The following is a 17,310-nucleotide window of genomic DNA, read 5'->3' on the forward strand; positions in this document are numbered from 1 at the left end:
TAGCAGCTAACAGTATCAAGAAGTGACAACTTTGCACCCATAGATGGATTCATAAGATAGTTTTATAGATGTGACCTCATGTGTCCTCAATGGAGGTTCTTCCATGGATCATTCCTCGGGTTTACAGGCAGATGTCTTGTTTCACATTGCAAATTTAATTTATTAACACTGTTACTCTCAGCGACTTCTAGTGTGGGCTGTAATGGAGGTGGATTAGAGGTAGGGAGGAGGAGGCAGCGTGTCAGGGGTGGAGCAGCTCTCTGAACTTACTCGGCAGGAGCAGCTTCCAGTTCCTTCCATGCCTTCGTCGCAAGTGCCTCTGCCATTGCACGGTGACTCTGCTCCTCCTGGGCATTCTGGAATCATCAAACAGACGAGATTTCTTCATTCATTGCAGACTGGGCAAATAAAGGCATGCTGCAAAGGCATGCACCTATGAGCATGTGCCACTCAGTGTGACAGTAACCGGGGACAAAAAAGCCCACAACAACAACAACAACAACAACAACAAAACAACAACTGAAGATCCTGTTGGTCTGATCCCAAGCTGGAAGCCCCCTGGACCTACACAGTGAGTTCAAGGTCAATGTGAATCACATAGCAAGATGTCTTTCTTCTAAAAACTGAGACTGGCCCTTGGCTTCTGATCTCTCCATGTGATCTCTTTTTTCCCTGTGAGCTCCTGCCACGCTGCAATACAGCTAAGATGGCTCTCACCAGAGCCCACCGAGCCCCTGGCAGCCCCGTGCCTCCTCTCCAGATCTGTCAGCTAAACAAGCCTCTCTTTTTTATGCAGTTAGGCTGCCTCAGAGGCTTTGTTCTAGTAACAAAACCAGATGGCCACATAGGGGCAGGACACAAATATCCAGACCACAGAAGCAGTCCTTAAGCAAAGTGACTTCTAAACACAGAGAAAGGCCCTCTGTAAGATGCTAGTGGCTCTCTCAGGAAGTTACTGCGATGGTCCCTCATCCAGCAACCAGACAGGCCAGGACCACGACACAGGTGGCAGAAATGTTTGCACGGTGAGAGGAAAAGAAGCTCTAGGATCCATGCGACATTGACAGTCACTTTTGAAAATGAGATGTTGGTATATTAGTGTCACCTCTATCCCTTGAAGAAAAATCGAAAGAAAGAAAGGAAGGGAGGGAGGAAGGAGAGAAGGAAGGAAGGAAAGAAGAGAAAGAAAAGGCTTGTCTGGGCCGTTCAGCTACTGGTATGTGAGGGACTTGTAGGAGGAGCCTGGGCCTGGCCCCTGGAATCTTCTGAACTGGGATCCCAGCTGAGCTTTGCTGACCCTCCGCATAGCTCACGTCTGGCTCTGAGGTTCGGTTCCAGGCTGTTCCCCTGGCAGTGTTACAGTAATGCAAACCTACGACTCCGAGTGGACACTCTGATATTTTCTTTCTTTAGGGTTATCATGATAACAGCTAACAATGCTCAGGAAAAAAAATCGAGGAAAGGAAAAGATAAGAGAGGAGTGCGTAGACCCGTCTCCGGGAGGAGAGAGGGTTTGGGGCCTCAGGGAGGAGAGGGTGTGGGGCCTCAGGGAGGAGAGGGTGTGGAGCCTCAGGGAGGAGAGGGTGTGGGGCCTCAGCTGAGGTTGCTCTACAAGTCAGCTGAGCACTGGCTGTAAGCGGCCTGGTGCCCGCAGAAACCCCTATTGGATATTTTCAGGATTTATTCCAAACAGCCTAATTTTGAGAGGACAGTTGGTTTCCACTGGCCTCAATGGACAGGGACGGCCAGATCGTAAAAGCAAGGCCTTGCTAAAGCTTTTAACTTTGCCTGAAGAAGACCAGCTGAAGGTGAAGACGGAGAGGAAAGAGGCACAGAGATTTCTTAAGCTGGTACCAGGAAAACCCTCGGGGCATGTGTGTGTTATACACATCAGGCCTTTTCTAATTTGCATAAGGTCTCTCCCGCTCTGGGATAAGTCCATGTCCCCCTGACACGGCTAAGGATGCCAGGGCTTCATCAGAGCTAAAGGCTGCAAAGAAAACTTAAGAAAATACAAGTATGAGGTCTGGTGAAGTGCTGGCCGCCAAGCCTGCGCCCGAGTTTAATTTCTGGAACCTACATGGTGGAGGGAGAAAACGGATTCCTGAAAGTTGTTCTCTGAGCCCAACATGTTTATTGTGGCTCAACACACACACACACACACACACACACACACACTGACACACACACCCCTCCCCACAATACACATATACACCCCACAAACACATACTTATACACATATATACCTACGCACATATTCACACACACTCACAAACATACACACACATGTACACATAAACACATACCCACACTCTCACACACACATATATACCCCCCACATCTAAGAAACATAAAAGATAGAAGTTTGGTATGGTACACCATACCAAAGTAAAATTTACAATATTTGAAGCCAATAAAAACTAAGCATGAGTAATGAAGAGAAAACTAGTTAATTAAAACCAACAGATAGGATGCCTGTGTCAGACAAAGACTGAGAAAATGACAGTTCTATTCCATATGTTCAAGAGGGGCAGAAAGGAAAAGTGTGTTAGGGAGAAACGTAAATAAAATCCGAGCCGAAAGTTTCCAGGCAAAAGCACAGCCTTTGAGTCAAATCCTCTCCAATTCATGGTTACTTGAACGCTAACAATAAAATGTTTGACCCACAGACAAACAGTAAAGACAAAAATGAAGCAGAGAAAATACTGGACACAGCAAGGGAACATGAATGAGTTGCGGGACTACGTCAGGGGAAAGGAGAGAAGATGTGGAAATTTTAAGTCTGCATTTCCCAGATATAATGGAGATGCTAACATCCAGTTCCCAGCACACAAAAAACCCTGAGCAAAGTCCACACGATGAAACTCTCACACCACCACAGAACTCCTTAAAATCAGGGAGAACATCTTACACGCAGTCAAAGTCAATGTGTTGATAAAAGAGTCATCACCACGACAACAGCTTCTGTGTGTTGGACTTGCTTCCACCTAGAGGACAGTGGAATATTTATGTTTAAAATACAGAGCCACTGTTGCCAATCTAACACACCACCTAAAACAACAGTATTTGTAAGAACAAAGGCACGACAGGGACTTTTTTTTCCCCCAGTTATACAAAAGCTGAAAGAGAAACGTAATTAACTGGCCAGGAAGAAGTGAACAGAGATCTAGAGCCACACAGAGGGATGAAAGATGCCGGAAGAAGGTGTCATTGTGAGCTTAGGTGTAAAATCGCCTCCCTGGTATTCTAAGCCATTTGAAGAATGGCCGGTGAAGGCCAGATTGCTGTGCCATGCTGTGGGGGCTCTGGCACACTGCGGCAAGGGGCAGAAAACCAGAGCAGCAAGCCTGGGATTCAGAGCCGGAAGTGTGATGCTGTGGAGACCTGGGCACAGGGTGGCGTCGTATGAAGGCAGACTGCAGAAAATGAACGGCGTTTTCATACATACCGAGAAGCAAACGCTTAACTCCCCTAAATAAACAGCACAGCAGGCGCGTCAATAGAGAAGACAAAGCGAGGTCATAGGAGATAATCATCAGAAGGGTTGCAAAGGAGACGAAGCAACAGAGTGCACACAGCATAAAGCACAGAAGGTAGTGGATGCAAGTCTGCCGGATTACGTAAAATGTCTGAACGCCTTAGCTGAAGGGTGTGGGCTACCACACTAGATGACAGCTGAAGAACCGGACCTGGGAGGTGGCTCGGTGGAAGAAGCCCTCGCCTCGAGGAGTGAGGACTGGAGTTCAGATCCTTTGAACCCGTACACGCGGCAGACAGAGACAGCGGCCTCAGGGCAAACTGGCTGGCTAGACTATCTGCATCGGTGATGTCTGGATTAGCGGAGGGGCTCTGCCTTAGTGGTGGGGAGCAACAGAGGGAGACTCCCAACATCTCCATCATCTCCACGTAGCTGTGCTCACCCATGCAGACACCAGTGCAGACCACACACACTAGGGGGAAAGAAAGATAAGTTTTTAAAAAAGACTAAGTGAATACATCCTGCTAGGGAAGAATTTTACTGGAAGTAAATTATGGCTGCCGAATCCATGAGAAAAATGTGCCTTAGAATGGGTGTGTGCCTCAGTGTCAGGTTAGGAGAAGGTAACCAGTGTTCTCATAAGTGACTGATCTTTCTTCCGTGAACACGGTGTCTTTTTCTGTAGTTTATACCACTGGCCTGGAAACAGTTCTCAGACTCAGAAGTGTTGTTTATGTATTTATTGTGGTGCATAGGGCCAGTTCCAGGGCCCTGTTCACACCGGACACACGCTCTACCATCTAAGCTATACTCTTCTCCCGACGTGTGTATATTTAAACATTTCCCACCTTTGGTCTCTGTATCCTCGCATGGTAAGCGCGCTGTGATATCACTGTGCCTCAATGTGAGTGTCTGGAAAGACTTCATTCAGTGTTTAATCAGCCATTTAACAAATCAGAACTGCACCAGCCAGGAGCCAAATGCAGTTTTTAAAAGGGTTTCTTTATTCATCTGCTTCTATTTGATGATGCCCCTGATATCCATCATCTACCTATCACTATCTATGTTAATCAATCGATCGACCTATCTATTTACTTATCATCTATCAATCATCTGTCATCTATCATCTATTTCTATCTATCTATCTATCTATAATCTATCTATATCTATTATGTATGTATGTATCTACTATCTATCTATATCTATCCTCTCTCTCTAGCATCTATGTACCTATCATTAGGCATCTGTGTAGTTATTTATCATTTATTGTCCATCTCTCTCTCTCATCTATCCATCTACGTTTTTGGCACCGAGGTGGAACTCAGGCCCTTGTACGTGCTAGGAAGCCCTCTGACACTGATCCACATTCCCAGTCCTTGCCTTTGGTTTATTATTATTATTATTATTATTATTATTATTATTATTATGGTTCTTATTCTCCTTCTAGATCCTGAACAGAATGACAAGCACATTGCATGCACCATCCCCTGCAGACACCATGGAGTGGTTATTATTATCATTTTATCTAAAAGGAAACTGAGGCACAGAGGGGGTCAGATAACGAAGCCATATATCTGTGAGCTTTTCAGAGGACTCTGGCTGGTTCCGACTTCAGTCTGTGATGACTTCTCTGCATGGTTGCTTATGACCTTTCCCTAGTTTTACGGGGTTTTCCGAATCACTGACTCAGCTAATTGATTCATATAATGCTTGTTGTGTGATTCATATAATGCTTGTTGCATGCTTAGTGTGGCTTTCTCGGCCGGTAATAGTTTATCTTTGTGTTTTTACGAGAAAGTAAAATAAGGTTTAGCCAGGACAGAAGGGACTGGCAAAGCTTCTAGAGGAGACTCAGTCAGGATCGGTCTTTAATGAGTGGTCTTCCATTGCTCAGGCCATTGGCCTTCTCAGGCCATTGGCCTTCCGGATGTTTGCTTTCAGCTGGGTTGAGCATGAAGGCCAGGTGGTAATGTTTGTGCCCTAGGGGCTTTCCTAAAGCCCCAGCATCAACCACTCTGCAGGAAATGAGACATTTTTCTCTGTAGGAACTTTCTCCTGATCCAGCTGTTAGGTAATGTGTCCCTCACAGATTTCGGTGTCAAATCCCTTCAGTGTGATGGTGCCAGGGGGTGGGGCCTTTTGGAAGTGGTTAGGCAGGCAGCAGGGCATGGGGCAGGATCTTCAAGGTCATGACCTCCTCTCCTGGGATCCTTCTACAACTGATTCCTCACACATTAGTGTCAGTCTCTCTTGCTCATCTGTGATGTGCAGGGTTATGGACTATGGCATATGTGACTAGAGGCAAGCCTAACCTATGTGTGACTATGAGCAGCATACAGTAGGTGATCAATAAATACTTGCTTTTGATGGGTTGGCCAATCCTGAAAGGAGCTTTGGAAAAAAGGTAGCAGAAATATGGGGGTATAGAAAGCCCTCATTTGATAGTCTACGTGGGATCTTTCAATGACACATAAAAACTACTTATTAAAGCAAAAGCAAGCATTTATTTTCTGCATCTGAAATCATTCCGCCTCACCTGGGGGCCCCACTGAGAACAGGATAGCAAAATCGGTGTTCTCAGCAACCCTGCCTGAGAGAGCAGGCATAGAATTCGCTTCAGGGGCACATTTGTGGTGTCTTGTGGGGCTGAAGTAGCTGATGAGACAATTTTAGGTCATTATCACGGTTCTCTTCGGTCACTGCTGGTGGGTGGCCTCTGGGTCAAGGCTTTTATTGTAAACTGTCAGCAAACCACCAGCTGGGCTGTTGCCTTAAACTAAGATAATGCCTTTCCTGCCCAGCAAGAGACTGGGCCTCCCTGGAGCCTTATCTCCTAAGGGGTTGTTGAGCCCTGGCGGCTTTAGCTTATTGTGCAGCAGTAGCTGAAGACAAGTCCTGATATTCCAGCGCTAGCTGCAACTGTCTGCCTGGAAAACAGACGCGAGCTTAGTTCCTCGTGTGAACTTAGCATTATTTATCCCGCAGAGCTCATACAAAGTGGCAGAAGAGAATGGCTCTTGACCCATAGATCTGTTAATTATTTGCAAAGCGTGTGGCACCTAGCAAGGTCTATAGAGTGGGAAGGGAACTAGGGAGTATAAACAACAGGGCAAAAACTGGTCTCATGGAATATAGCAACGCTGAGCTGGAGAGAGAAAAACTGAAATCCTTTCTCCTTTGGGGACCAAAGAGATGGCTCCACGGCTAAGAATGCTTATTGCTTCTGCAAAGGATCAGGGCTCTGTTCCCAGAACCCTTACCTGGGGGCTCACAACCACTTGTAACTCCAGTTCCAGGGGGATCCAACACACTCTTCTGGCCTCCGTGGACACCTACACGCATGTGGTGTGCATAAATTCTAACAGATGAACACACACATACAACACATATAACAGACGAACACGCATACACATAGAACTAACCAAATTTCGAAGAGGCCATTTCTCTTTGAAGTGGATTGCTAGCATCACGGCCAGGCTTTGATGCGTGTGACTCCTCTGCCCACGTTCAGAGTCTGCTACTTGAGCTGTACAAAACCTGTGCATTCATGACTAAATTTACAAAAAGGGGTGGACTCCATGCCAGGTAGGATATTAGCTACCCGGTGCCAAATGCGGCGGTGCATGTCTGTAAGCTGAGCAGCCTGGAGGTGGAGGCACAAAGATTGCCTGGGCTTCAAGGCCAGCCTGGGCTACACAATGAGGGTAGGATAGCCTGTGCCACAGAGCGAGATTCTTTTCAAATGTGATTAAGTTGCTAGTTAAAAATATGATTCTCTATATACATGTTTGGAAAAGTGGCAGCAATTTTAATTAGGGCGAATCAGATAGAACTGAAGTAAAAGCGTCTCCTCTGTTAGGAAGATATTTTTCCTCTCAGCGAGAATGCATGCCTTATTCTTATTTTTAGAAGATGATGGGTGATTTGTTTTTTCCCCCCACTTTGCTTTTGGTGTTTTCTGAGCTTGCAGGACTGATCAGTTGTCTCCAGAGCCAGACAATGATAGAAGCACTTCTCACAGTGAGCCAGAGATGCTGGGGATGGATGTGGATGTGCTTCTTGTCACGTCGTAAAGGAAGCGAGAACCCCATCTGCCTCCACAAGGTCACGGGGTGGGGGGAATGGGAACATGCTTCCTCAGACTAGAGGGATGGACCTGAGTCAGCAGTCCCAAACTGGCCTTGTCCTTGCGGAAGTGTAAAGCGATAGTCAAGATCAGGCCTGTCATGGTCACAAGTGGACATGGTAAAGCAAGCGGTAAAGGAAAGGAATTATCTTCTTCCTGAGCTGAGGGAAGGAAGGAAGCCTTTTGCGACACTTGGCATGTTTAAGATAAAGGGAAGTACCCTTTGGCCTCACTAGTGAACAACAGAAGTAATGGTAGGCATCCATTTTCATGTTAGCCTCTCTGGCCATCGATCTGCTTCCAGAGGAAATGCCTGAGCATTCACAAAAGAATTTTTATTTATTTATTTATTTATTTTTAGCACTGTTGATCCTTGTGGAGAACCCTGCCATATTTGCCAGCACATGGCATACCATGACAACTGCTAAGGATCTGAGTCCTGCTTGCAGCTCGTGTTGTAGAGGACGCCTGCAGTACATACAAGGTTCAGAGGACGGCACCGTTTTATTTATTTTAAATATGCTCTCGCGTAGCCTGGATATAGCCTGTTATCTTTCCACTGCACACGCCGTACTGACTTTCCTGCTCCATCTCAGACAAGGCTTGTTCTTGTCCACTGCATGTCCGGTCAATAATGGCAGCGTTTTAGCTCTTCTTATGAGACAGAAAGGCAAACGCGAATATAAACGCTCTTCCTGGTCCATCAGGAAGGCGATGAGAAGTGGATACAGGCATGGTTATGTTTGGCACCAAAAGCCATCCTTGAACCCTGAAAACGCGGGAAGTACTGTAAAGATAACTGTCTCCGGCACTCGAGTTCCGGAAGTACGCAGTGCCATAGGTGGGTCTGATGCTGGCTATAACTGCAACTTGGCACAGGGTAGATTCCCTGGGAAGAGAGCATCAGTGGGGGACTGTCCACATCGACTCGGCCTTTGTGCTTGTCTGTTGTGGGGGGATTTTCTGAAGTTACCAGTGTGGGAAGAGCTGGCACCCTGTGGGTGACACTATCTTGTAGGCAGGGGATCCTGAACTGTTTAAGTCGGGGGAATAAAGCTGAGCATGAGCGAGCGAACACATACAGAGCTCTTCCTGCTCCTGACTGCATATTTAATTAACTATTTGAGTTTCTGCCTTGACTTCCCCACAATGCTGGGTGTAATCTGGAATTTTAAGATAAAGTAAACTCCTTTCTCCCCCAGGTTGCTCTTTGTTAGAGTATTTTGTCGTGGGAATAGAAATGAATTTAGAATACAGAGTAAGGCTGGATTAGAGCAACTCATAGAATGGCCGAGATGTCTAAATCCCAAAGCTTTATCTGACCAGGGAAAGAAACACACTCCAGGCATTGACTAGGGAAGGTGGGAAAAACAAGAGAGGAGTCAGAGACACCCCAGATTCCTCTCCCCTCTTCTTTCCCTAACAAGCTCTGTTTTAGGTAGAGGACAAGATGGGAACATAGGAGCCTTTGGAGCCTGCTGTATCACTTAGCATCCTCAGCCTGCTTTCCTGTACTAACCAATATCACCTGTCCAGGGGCGGCATTGACCATAGCAGGCTGGGCCCTCTCACTTAAATTATCAACCAAAGAAATTCCCCATAGGCTTGCCTATAATAGGCTGATCTGTGGAAGGCATTTTGTCAATTGAGAGCCACTCTTTCCAGATGGCTCTAGCTTGTATCAAACTGATGAACAAAATCAACCAATCAACCAACCAATCAAAACACCCCAACAGTATGCATATGATTTCCTATAACCCCAAACACAGTTACCTTTACACAGTTTCTCACACTAGGTCTTTTAACTTCAACATTATAGTTTTTGATATATAAAATCTTTGGATGTAAAATTTTAGAATGCTTCATGGCTGGTTTTGATCATGGATAAAGAATGGCAACATTCTTTGAGACGCTGTGATGAAGCTTCTTAAGAAAAGCTATGTTTGGTGTCGTAACTGCCCAGTGTTTTTTCCTCGAACATTGCCTTTTCATATATGCATATACATATGTGTTATATCTACACATAAACATATGATCTCCATGATACATGTGTGTATGATATATGTATATTTTTTCAATTGTATCTTTTTATGACTTACAAAAGATTTTTATTTTCTTTTGTTCTTTAATTTTCTCCTTTTCTCTTTGGAGACAGGATCTTGCTATATATCTTAGGTTGGTGTAAAATTTGCTTTGCAGCTCAGGTCAGCCTTGAAATCATGATTCTCTTGCCTCAGTCTCTGGAGTACTGGAACTATAGGAATAGGCCAGTAGGCTTGGTTCCAAGGGATTACTTTGAAGAGAGTTCACTAACTGTAGCAAGCAGATTCCCGCCTAAAAGCTGATGGGTAAAGAGAGATTTTTTACATGTCTCGAAAATCATACACACATTCTTCTTTCACTGGCCTTCCTTCCTGTCACATTTCTGTAAATTGGAGAAGCAAGTTTCAAAATCCGAAGATTGTGTCACTTACCCATGCAGTCTGGGCCCCAGTGGCCTGGGCAGCATTGAGGTTGTAGGTAGTCCTTCCTACATATATGTCGGCATCCAGGGACAGACAGAGAGTATGCTCTGATCTCAATCGAATACCTTGGAGAATTAGCAAGCACATGCATCAGTTAACCCAGGAATTCCCTGATTGAGAGCATGTTTGCTATGACTCTCTTCTCCTATTAAGAGCCTAGCAAAGTTCAAGGTCAAAATTATATGGCTTCTTATATAGAATGTTTTGTACTCTTCTAATAAGGGTCAAGAAGAGCACTTGGTTGTATGCACCCCAGCTACTATTATTACTACCACACACACACACACACACACACACACACACGCACGCACGCACGCACGCATGCACGCACGCACGCACGCACGCACACTTGCACACTTGTGCACACCAATATTTTTCATGGATGCTGCTCATTTTAGAGTGGAAGACTGGCCTGTCGTTCATTTATGCTAGAACAAACAAACAAACAAAAACAAAACCTGATTGGCTCTTTTGTTTTATTTTACTTTATATTTTTGATGTTTTAAGGAATCACTTTATAGAGGTATAATTAACATACAAATGCTGAACCTTTTTAATGCATACAATTCAATGAGCTTAGAGGTCAGCTCACTTGCCACACCATGACATCAGCACTTAGAGGTCAGGACACCTGCCACACTATGACATCAGCACTTAGAGGTCAGGACACCTGCCACACCATGACGTCAGCACTTAGAGGTCAGCACACCTGCCACACCATGACGTCAGCACTTAGAGGTGAGCACACCTGCCACACCATGACGTCAGCACTTAGCAGTCAATACACCTGCTATACCATGACATCGGCACTTAGAGGTCAGGACACCCGCAATCCCATGATGCCAGGCTCCCTGAAGGCACACCTATTACTTCCATTCATCTCACTGCATCCTCTCTTTCTCTTTGACAAGAACAATAACCCACAATCCCCCATCTTTGCAAACTGTACCCACACAGTTCCAAGTCGACATTGTTGTCTCTATCGATTAACTCTGGTTTTATAGCATGATGTGATCACACTAGGCAGACGTGAATGTAAAACATTGTATAACAATGCTAAGGTTTCATTTCACTTGTGTTAAAAAAACAGTAATTTGTCATTCTTGAATTAAAAATGATCTCCTTAGTCTGGAAAATGGCTCAGTGGGTAAAGTGTCTGCCATGCAAACATTAGGAACTGAGTCTGGATGTCCTGTACCCACATAACAAGCTGGGCACCGTGGTGCCCTACACCGTAGTGCTGGGGGGATTGGAGACCAGAGGCTTCCTAGAGCTCGCTGGGCAGCTATCCCGGCTGAATCAGTGAGCTCCAGCCTCTGTGAGGGACATTGTCTCAACATGCAAGACGGATAGCAATTGATGAATGTCAACTTCTGTCCACACACACACACACACACACACACACACACTCAAACCACACAAATACTCACAAACATGTACACGTGCATATAACACATAAATTAAAAACTTAACTAATTGAACAATGCCTAATTTCTAAGTTGGTTAGCTGAGTAAATTAAGAATTATGGTTGCCTTTGAGCCTCCTGGTTACACCTGTTTGCATAGACACACTTGTCCCCTTCTGAGAGGACCGGCCTTGAATTGTGACAGTTCTGGATCAGAAGTGACCTTCAGGAACATAATACAGACAATCCAACAATGCTAACTTTTTCTATTTTCTATCTTACACCTTTGGGTTCTAGTTAGTATCAGGCTTCACAGCTTTTTAGCAAAATGAATACCAGACCCAAGGCTTAAGAAATTTATTTTGCTTTTGAGACAGGATCTTGATATGTAGGTAGCCAAGGCAACCTACAGTTGTTCAAATTAGAATCCTGTTTTGTCTTTTTTTCTTTCTTTCTTTCTTTCTTCCTTTCTTTCTTTCTTTCTTTCTTTCTTTCTTTCTTTCTTTCTTTCGTCTGTCTGTCTATCCGCCTATCTGTCTATGGTGTGTGTGTGTGTGTGTGTGTGTGTGTGTGTGTGTGTGTGTATGTATGTATGTATGTTGCGTGCACACGAGTGTGTAGGTATGCATGCTAATGCTCATGAACTGAGGCCAGGACAGGATGTCAGGTGCTTTCCTCTGTCACTTTCCACCTTGTCCCCTTGAGAGAGGGTCTCTCACTGGCCTGGAAACTTGCCATTTGGGCTAGGCTGCCAGACCAGTCCGGGGACCCGTCTTTCTCCGCTTTTCAATGCTAGGTCACAGGCACCCTAGCTACACTTGGTATTTTAAATGAGTGCTGGGGGTTTGACCCCAGCTTCTCATGCTCACTTGTTAACTGAGCCATCTCCTAATAATAGAACCATTTCCAAATGAACCTAGACTCCAACATAAAAATAGAAGGGTAAGACAAAGGAGAGTGTGTATCTGCAGCACAATTTTGTATTTAAACGTGAGTCAATAATTATAAAGATTCAAACTCCAGACCATAGATTATTAGTTACCTAAATAGGGCTCAGTATAGTCTTAGAGTAAGAGAGAAATCCCGGAACTACCCTGCAGTGTGTGAGATGTTCCTATGGGGAGTCACAATTCTTAGGGTACCCAAACACAGACACGGCTATCTTCTCATAATGGGTACCTGCAGTCTCGAACCCCGAGAGAGTCGTTGGTAATCTTGATATAACCATCTGGACACTTGGCTGCAAAATTGGCTGAGCAGGCTTGGCACTCTGTCCTGATCGTTAGAAAAGACTTCTTGTCACACCTTTTCGCCTGTGCAAATGCAGCAGAGAACACCGGTTCCTGTTACCAGAGCCTTGCGACGTACCTGGTGTGACTGCTTGTCTACCTGCTTCATCTCACTACAGCCAGGAGTGGCAATGAGGTGATTGGCATCAGCTGGCTTTGTAGTGAGAGCTTCCATAGGGCATCATATCCGGCTTGAATTCTGGAGTGTCAGCACCTAGGCTTTGATTGGCCTTTTGGAACTGCTACATTTTGTTTGAAAGGCTTGCTTACTTCTTATCTGAAGGATTTGGAGCCTTGGCAAAACTTAGTTATGAGACAGAGCTTGGAAAGCCAAGAAGTCTCAAAGCTGAGAATTGCTTGGGCAAATGGTTGTTTTTTTTTTTTTTTTTTTTTTTTTTTTTTTAAATGCTCCAGAAATTGACTTGCTAAGAGGTGTAAATTGTGAACAATAATTTTATTTTTTTTTGAAGCAACGGGCACTTAGTTCATCAAAAACTGATTTCCCTGCTGTTTGGCTAAACCTAAAATTCACCCCGGTGGGACCCTTTTCTTCCACAGACCCAAGCTAAACAGAACACTGACATGACTTATCTGCCATGAGTGCTGGGATCAATGATCAGCGGGCAGTATCTGCCATGGCTGAGTGTGTGGACGCAGTATGGCTTGGGCTAAACACATGCCCCATGCCTCGTCTGGAACCTGGAGCCCTACAAGGCAGGGGAATGCCACTACTACTCATGTTTATCAAAATGAGGAACCTGAGCTCTCTTGCAGAGGACCCCTTTCAAGTGGGCTAGTGTGACAGTAGGGGTTATTCAAGACCAATTGTTGTTCATAGATCGATTGTCTTCAAGGACACTATTTCCGAATTGCATCCCCAGGAATATCTGCTGTGGGGCTAGCGCTGTACTAAGGGCTATGGGTGGGGGGGCAGTTTCTGTTCTAGAGAGATCAGTAGCTTTTAGATTTCAATACAATTAGAAAGCAGGCAGCACGAGAGCATGGATGTTTATTGCTGTGCCCGAGCCCTCAGAATGTTGACAGGACACACGGCGGCGATGCCCAGCAAACATGTGTTGATTAAATTAACCCACTGGGGACATCAGACAGGCACGTTAGGGGCAGCTATTTGATGACATGATGTGGTCCAGCATTAACTGCTTACTGAATGATACAGGCAGACTTTGGTCCCCTGTTGCTCCTGATGTTGGAGATGACCCTCCTTCATAGAGCGCCCTATCATTCAAGCTTCCTTAATCTCTCTATCAAATTTAGTCGGGAGACAAAACCTCAGAGCCCAAGGTGGAGTCTGGATCCAGTTCTGCGTCTTGCAGCCTTGAGTGAGCTCTGACTCTTTGTCGTTTGCTGTTGAAGGGAGACATTAGCTAACTCTCTGGGACATGTCAGATGCAAGCTGCCTGACCCTGTGCCTGGATGAACGTAGTAACAGTCAACAGCTCCTGAACTCTTTTCTGTCTGTCCTCAGAGTCTGGTGGTGATCTGGCCTCACAGGAATGTCCTGCCTAGGCTAACGAACCGTCCTAGATCCTTCAAGGGCGTCTCTTCGCCGTCTCTCCCACAAACCCCACTCATTCCTTCTCTTTGGGTCTTCCAGCAGTTTGTTATTGTTTATAGTTTTGAGAGAGTGTTCTAAATAACCACACCCCACCTCACGCAGGCTAGGTAGCCAAAGATGGCCTTGAACTTCTGATCCTTCCTCCTAAGCACTGGTGTGGTCCGTCACAGCGAGTGTGTGCGGATCCAGGGATAGAATCTGCGTTCTTGCGGAGGCTAGGCAAATGCTCTGCCAGTGGAGGTGCAAACCCAGTGCCCCCGTTGTGAGTCTTTGCTCTCTAAGAGTTCCAGGCAGCACAGGGCCGTGTCTCGTACTTCTTTGTCATCACAGCACCCGTTAGGGGTGATGGAAACATCACTGCTGCCTCTAAATTTGTCAGAAGGTAGGAAGTCTGCAGAGGAAGACACCTTCCAACACAGTGTGACTGTGCTGACTCCCAAAGATATCATTTGCATTGCTCCAGGGAGTAGGGCAAGGGTCACAGCTCTCACTGCAGCGGTGGTGGGGTGCGGACTGAAGATAGTTTGGAATACTCAGCGACTTGCCCAAGGTCACATATGAGCTATCAGCCTCTCGATTCCTGAACTAGCCCTCTCCGTAAGCACCCAAATGACACAGAGATAAACAACCTCTACTTTGACTAAAAAATCTTCCATTTGCCCAGTGTGCCCCTGGCTGTTACTTGTAGAACACACAACACTCCCTTTAAGTGTTGTGGCATGATTCAATTTTTCTAAAAGCAGGGTTTCATTTACACTGGAGTTTCTCTTTGGATAGATGGATAAGTTGAGGTCATGTTGATTTTTTTCCTTCTAAATATGTCCAATTTGATTCTCTTTTAAAGACATTCTTTGGGCTGGGAATGCGGGCCAGTTCATAGAATACTGGCCCAGCATGCCCAAAGCCCCGGGTTCAATCCCCAGTACTGCATAAAACCGTTGGATTTATGAATCCTGCCACCCAAGAGGTGGAGGCAGGAGGATCAGACATTCAAGGTCATCCTCAGCTACATAGCAAATTTGCAAGATATTTTTTTTTGCAAGACATATTTGTCTGACTTTCAAATTATTGTTTTCAAATGGAACGACTCATTTTTATAAACTTAAGCCAACAGAAGAAGAAACTCAGCTTTGAACAGCAGTCAAGGCCAAGTGCCTATTCAGAAGCAAACCCTCTCCACACTGAAGTTAACAGTGGCAGCATTTTCTACCATTGGCAGAGCTGTGTCTTGGGAGCGATGGAAACTTGGAGGGGTTAACTCGCTTGCTTAAGGCTGGCGTAGTGGACAGCCCTGGGCCCCTCCTCTGCTGTCTTGTGAAGTGGCAGATCAGATGGACCCTTCTCTAACTCCCGAGCTAGAGGGTCACACATTGTGTTATCTGCCATGTTCTCTGGAAAGAGCCCTCAAAGGGCACCCGTCTGCTGCTGAGATCAGACGCTCTAAACCCATCTTAAAACAAATCACCTGAGGTTTCTACTCACCGAGATTCAACTTCATCCTGCGACGGTACCAGTGTGATCCTCTCGAGGTACCCCAGAGAGGTCACCGTGGTCCTCCACTACAGTCTGAGGAAGGCAGAAGGCACGTTGCCAGTGCCTGATGGGTTTTGGAAATGTTTCTCATGCTTGCTTTCATCAACAAGACACTATCAATCTACCCTGGAATTCCCCTGGGCGTCTGCCCATAGCTGCGCTTAGCTGGTACATTTGGGAAGATGGGGTGTGAGGTACCCACAGTGATCAGGTGGTCCAGAGCACACAGCTCTGCATAAAGAGAAACGTCAGGACTAAACTCAGAGATTCCAACTGCAGAGTCAGCACAGCAGATGAGAAAGAGCCAACTCAGTCCACCCCAGAAGGACAGCATCTCACCTTGAGAATCTTAGTCTTGGAAGTTTTCTTTTGATTTTTATGAAGTCCAGGCATGGCTTTTTGCCCAAGATTATGTGAGAAAACAAAACCATCTAAAGCACAGTGTGAAAATTAACAAGGAAAAAAATGCAGGAAAGTTTCTCTTACCGGTCTTGTGGCTTCAGCCGGGGTGCAGGTATTTTGCACAGCCAACCCCAGGAAGAGGGGGATTAAAGGCAGCAGCATGCTGAGCAAATGCTGGCTCCTTCCCATGCCGGGCCAGGTCAGGGCAATTTAGCTATTTTACTTTGCTTTGCTAAGTGCCTGGGGAACTCTTTCTCATGTCTGTGTCTACTTTTAATTCCTTTCCTTTCTTTCCCTGGTCAGAAAGCAAAGGTAGCTGAGGCCTGGCTGACGGTCCACAGGAGCTTGGTGGAAGTGGCCACTCTGAGCTGTATATAAATCCTGGCTGACTGACAGGATTTCCTGAAGGGGCTGAGGCAGAGACCCAACTGGATTTCTGTGCCCTGCGAAATTCCCAGGGATGGAGGGTTCCCTCTCCTATTGCTATGCCTGCTGGACCTGCCTGCTGCCCCGCTGGATGAGTCATCCTGGGCCTGTCTGTTCCAACACATAGGTTCAGATTTTCTGTAGGGAGAATGTGTGGGCATGGCCAGGTATGGAGAGAATGTTCCAGAAGCCTGGCCCATGCCTTGGAAGATGATGGTGTCCTCATTCTCCTGTGGCTGTCAAAATTCATGTTGGTACCGATGGTTGGGTTCTCATCTCACCCCTTCTCCTCTTCAAGGTTATTCAAGCAGTGAGTGACTGACTGAGCCTGTTCCTCCAATCTAGCCCTTCAAGGCTGAGTCTAATGCCGTCTCTTTCAGGAAGACATCCTCTCCTGTGCCTCCTGACTTTTGTGCACTGTGTCACAAAAGCCCAGTCACGCATATTGCGCTATACCTGTCTGTCTCTCTCCCATACCAGTTGTAAATTTCTTGAGGGCAGTGGCACCGTGCCCCTCTTTCCTATACCCCATGAAGGCCGGAGCAGAAA

The 17,310-nt window shown here is 45.9% G+C and overlaps 1 protein-coding gene across 2 annotated transcripts in view; it reads right to left on the reverse strand.

Moving 5' to 3' along the window:
* Stab2 (stabilin 2) overlaps nt 1-16,692 on the reverse strand; it is a 138,787-nt gene extending 122,095 nt beyond the window's left edge. For both annotated transcript variants that reach the window (XM_038314950.1, XM_038314949.1), the window contains exons 1-4: nt 16,420-16,692; nt 12,715-12,848; nt 10,079-10,194; nt 271-356 (exon numbers count right to left, since the gene is read on the reverse strand). In XM_038314950.1, coding sequence (XP_038170878.1) covers nt 271-356; nt 10,079-10,194; nt 12,715-12,848; nt 16,420-16,524 — 441 coding nt within the window. In that variant the 5' untranslated portion in view covers nt 16,525-16,692. The remainder of the gene's footprint in view (nt 1-270; nt 357-10,078; nt 10,195-12,714; nt 12,849-16,419) is intronic.
* Nucleotides 16,693-17,310: the final 618 nt, after the last annotated feature.

Source organism: Arvicola amphibius, chromosome 17, assembly GCF_903992535.2.
Source record: "Arvicola amphibius chromosome 17, mArvAmp1.2, whole genome shotgun sequence".
Lineage (NCBI taxonomy): Eukaryota > Metazoa > Chordata > Mammalia > Rodentia > Cricetidae > Arvicola > Arvicola amphibius.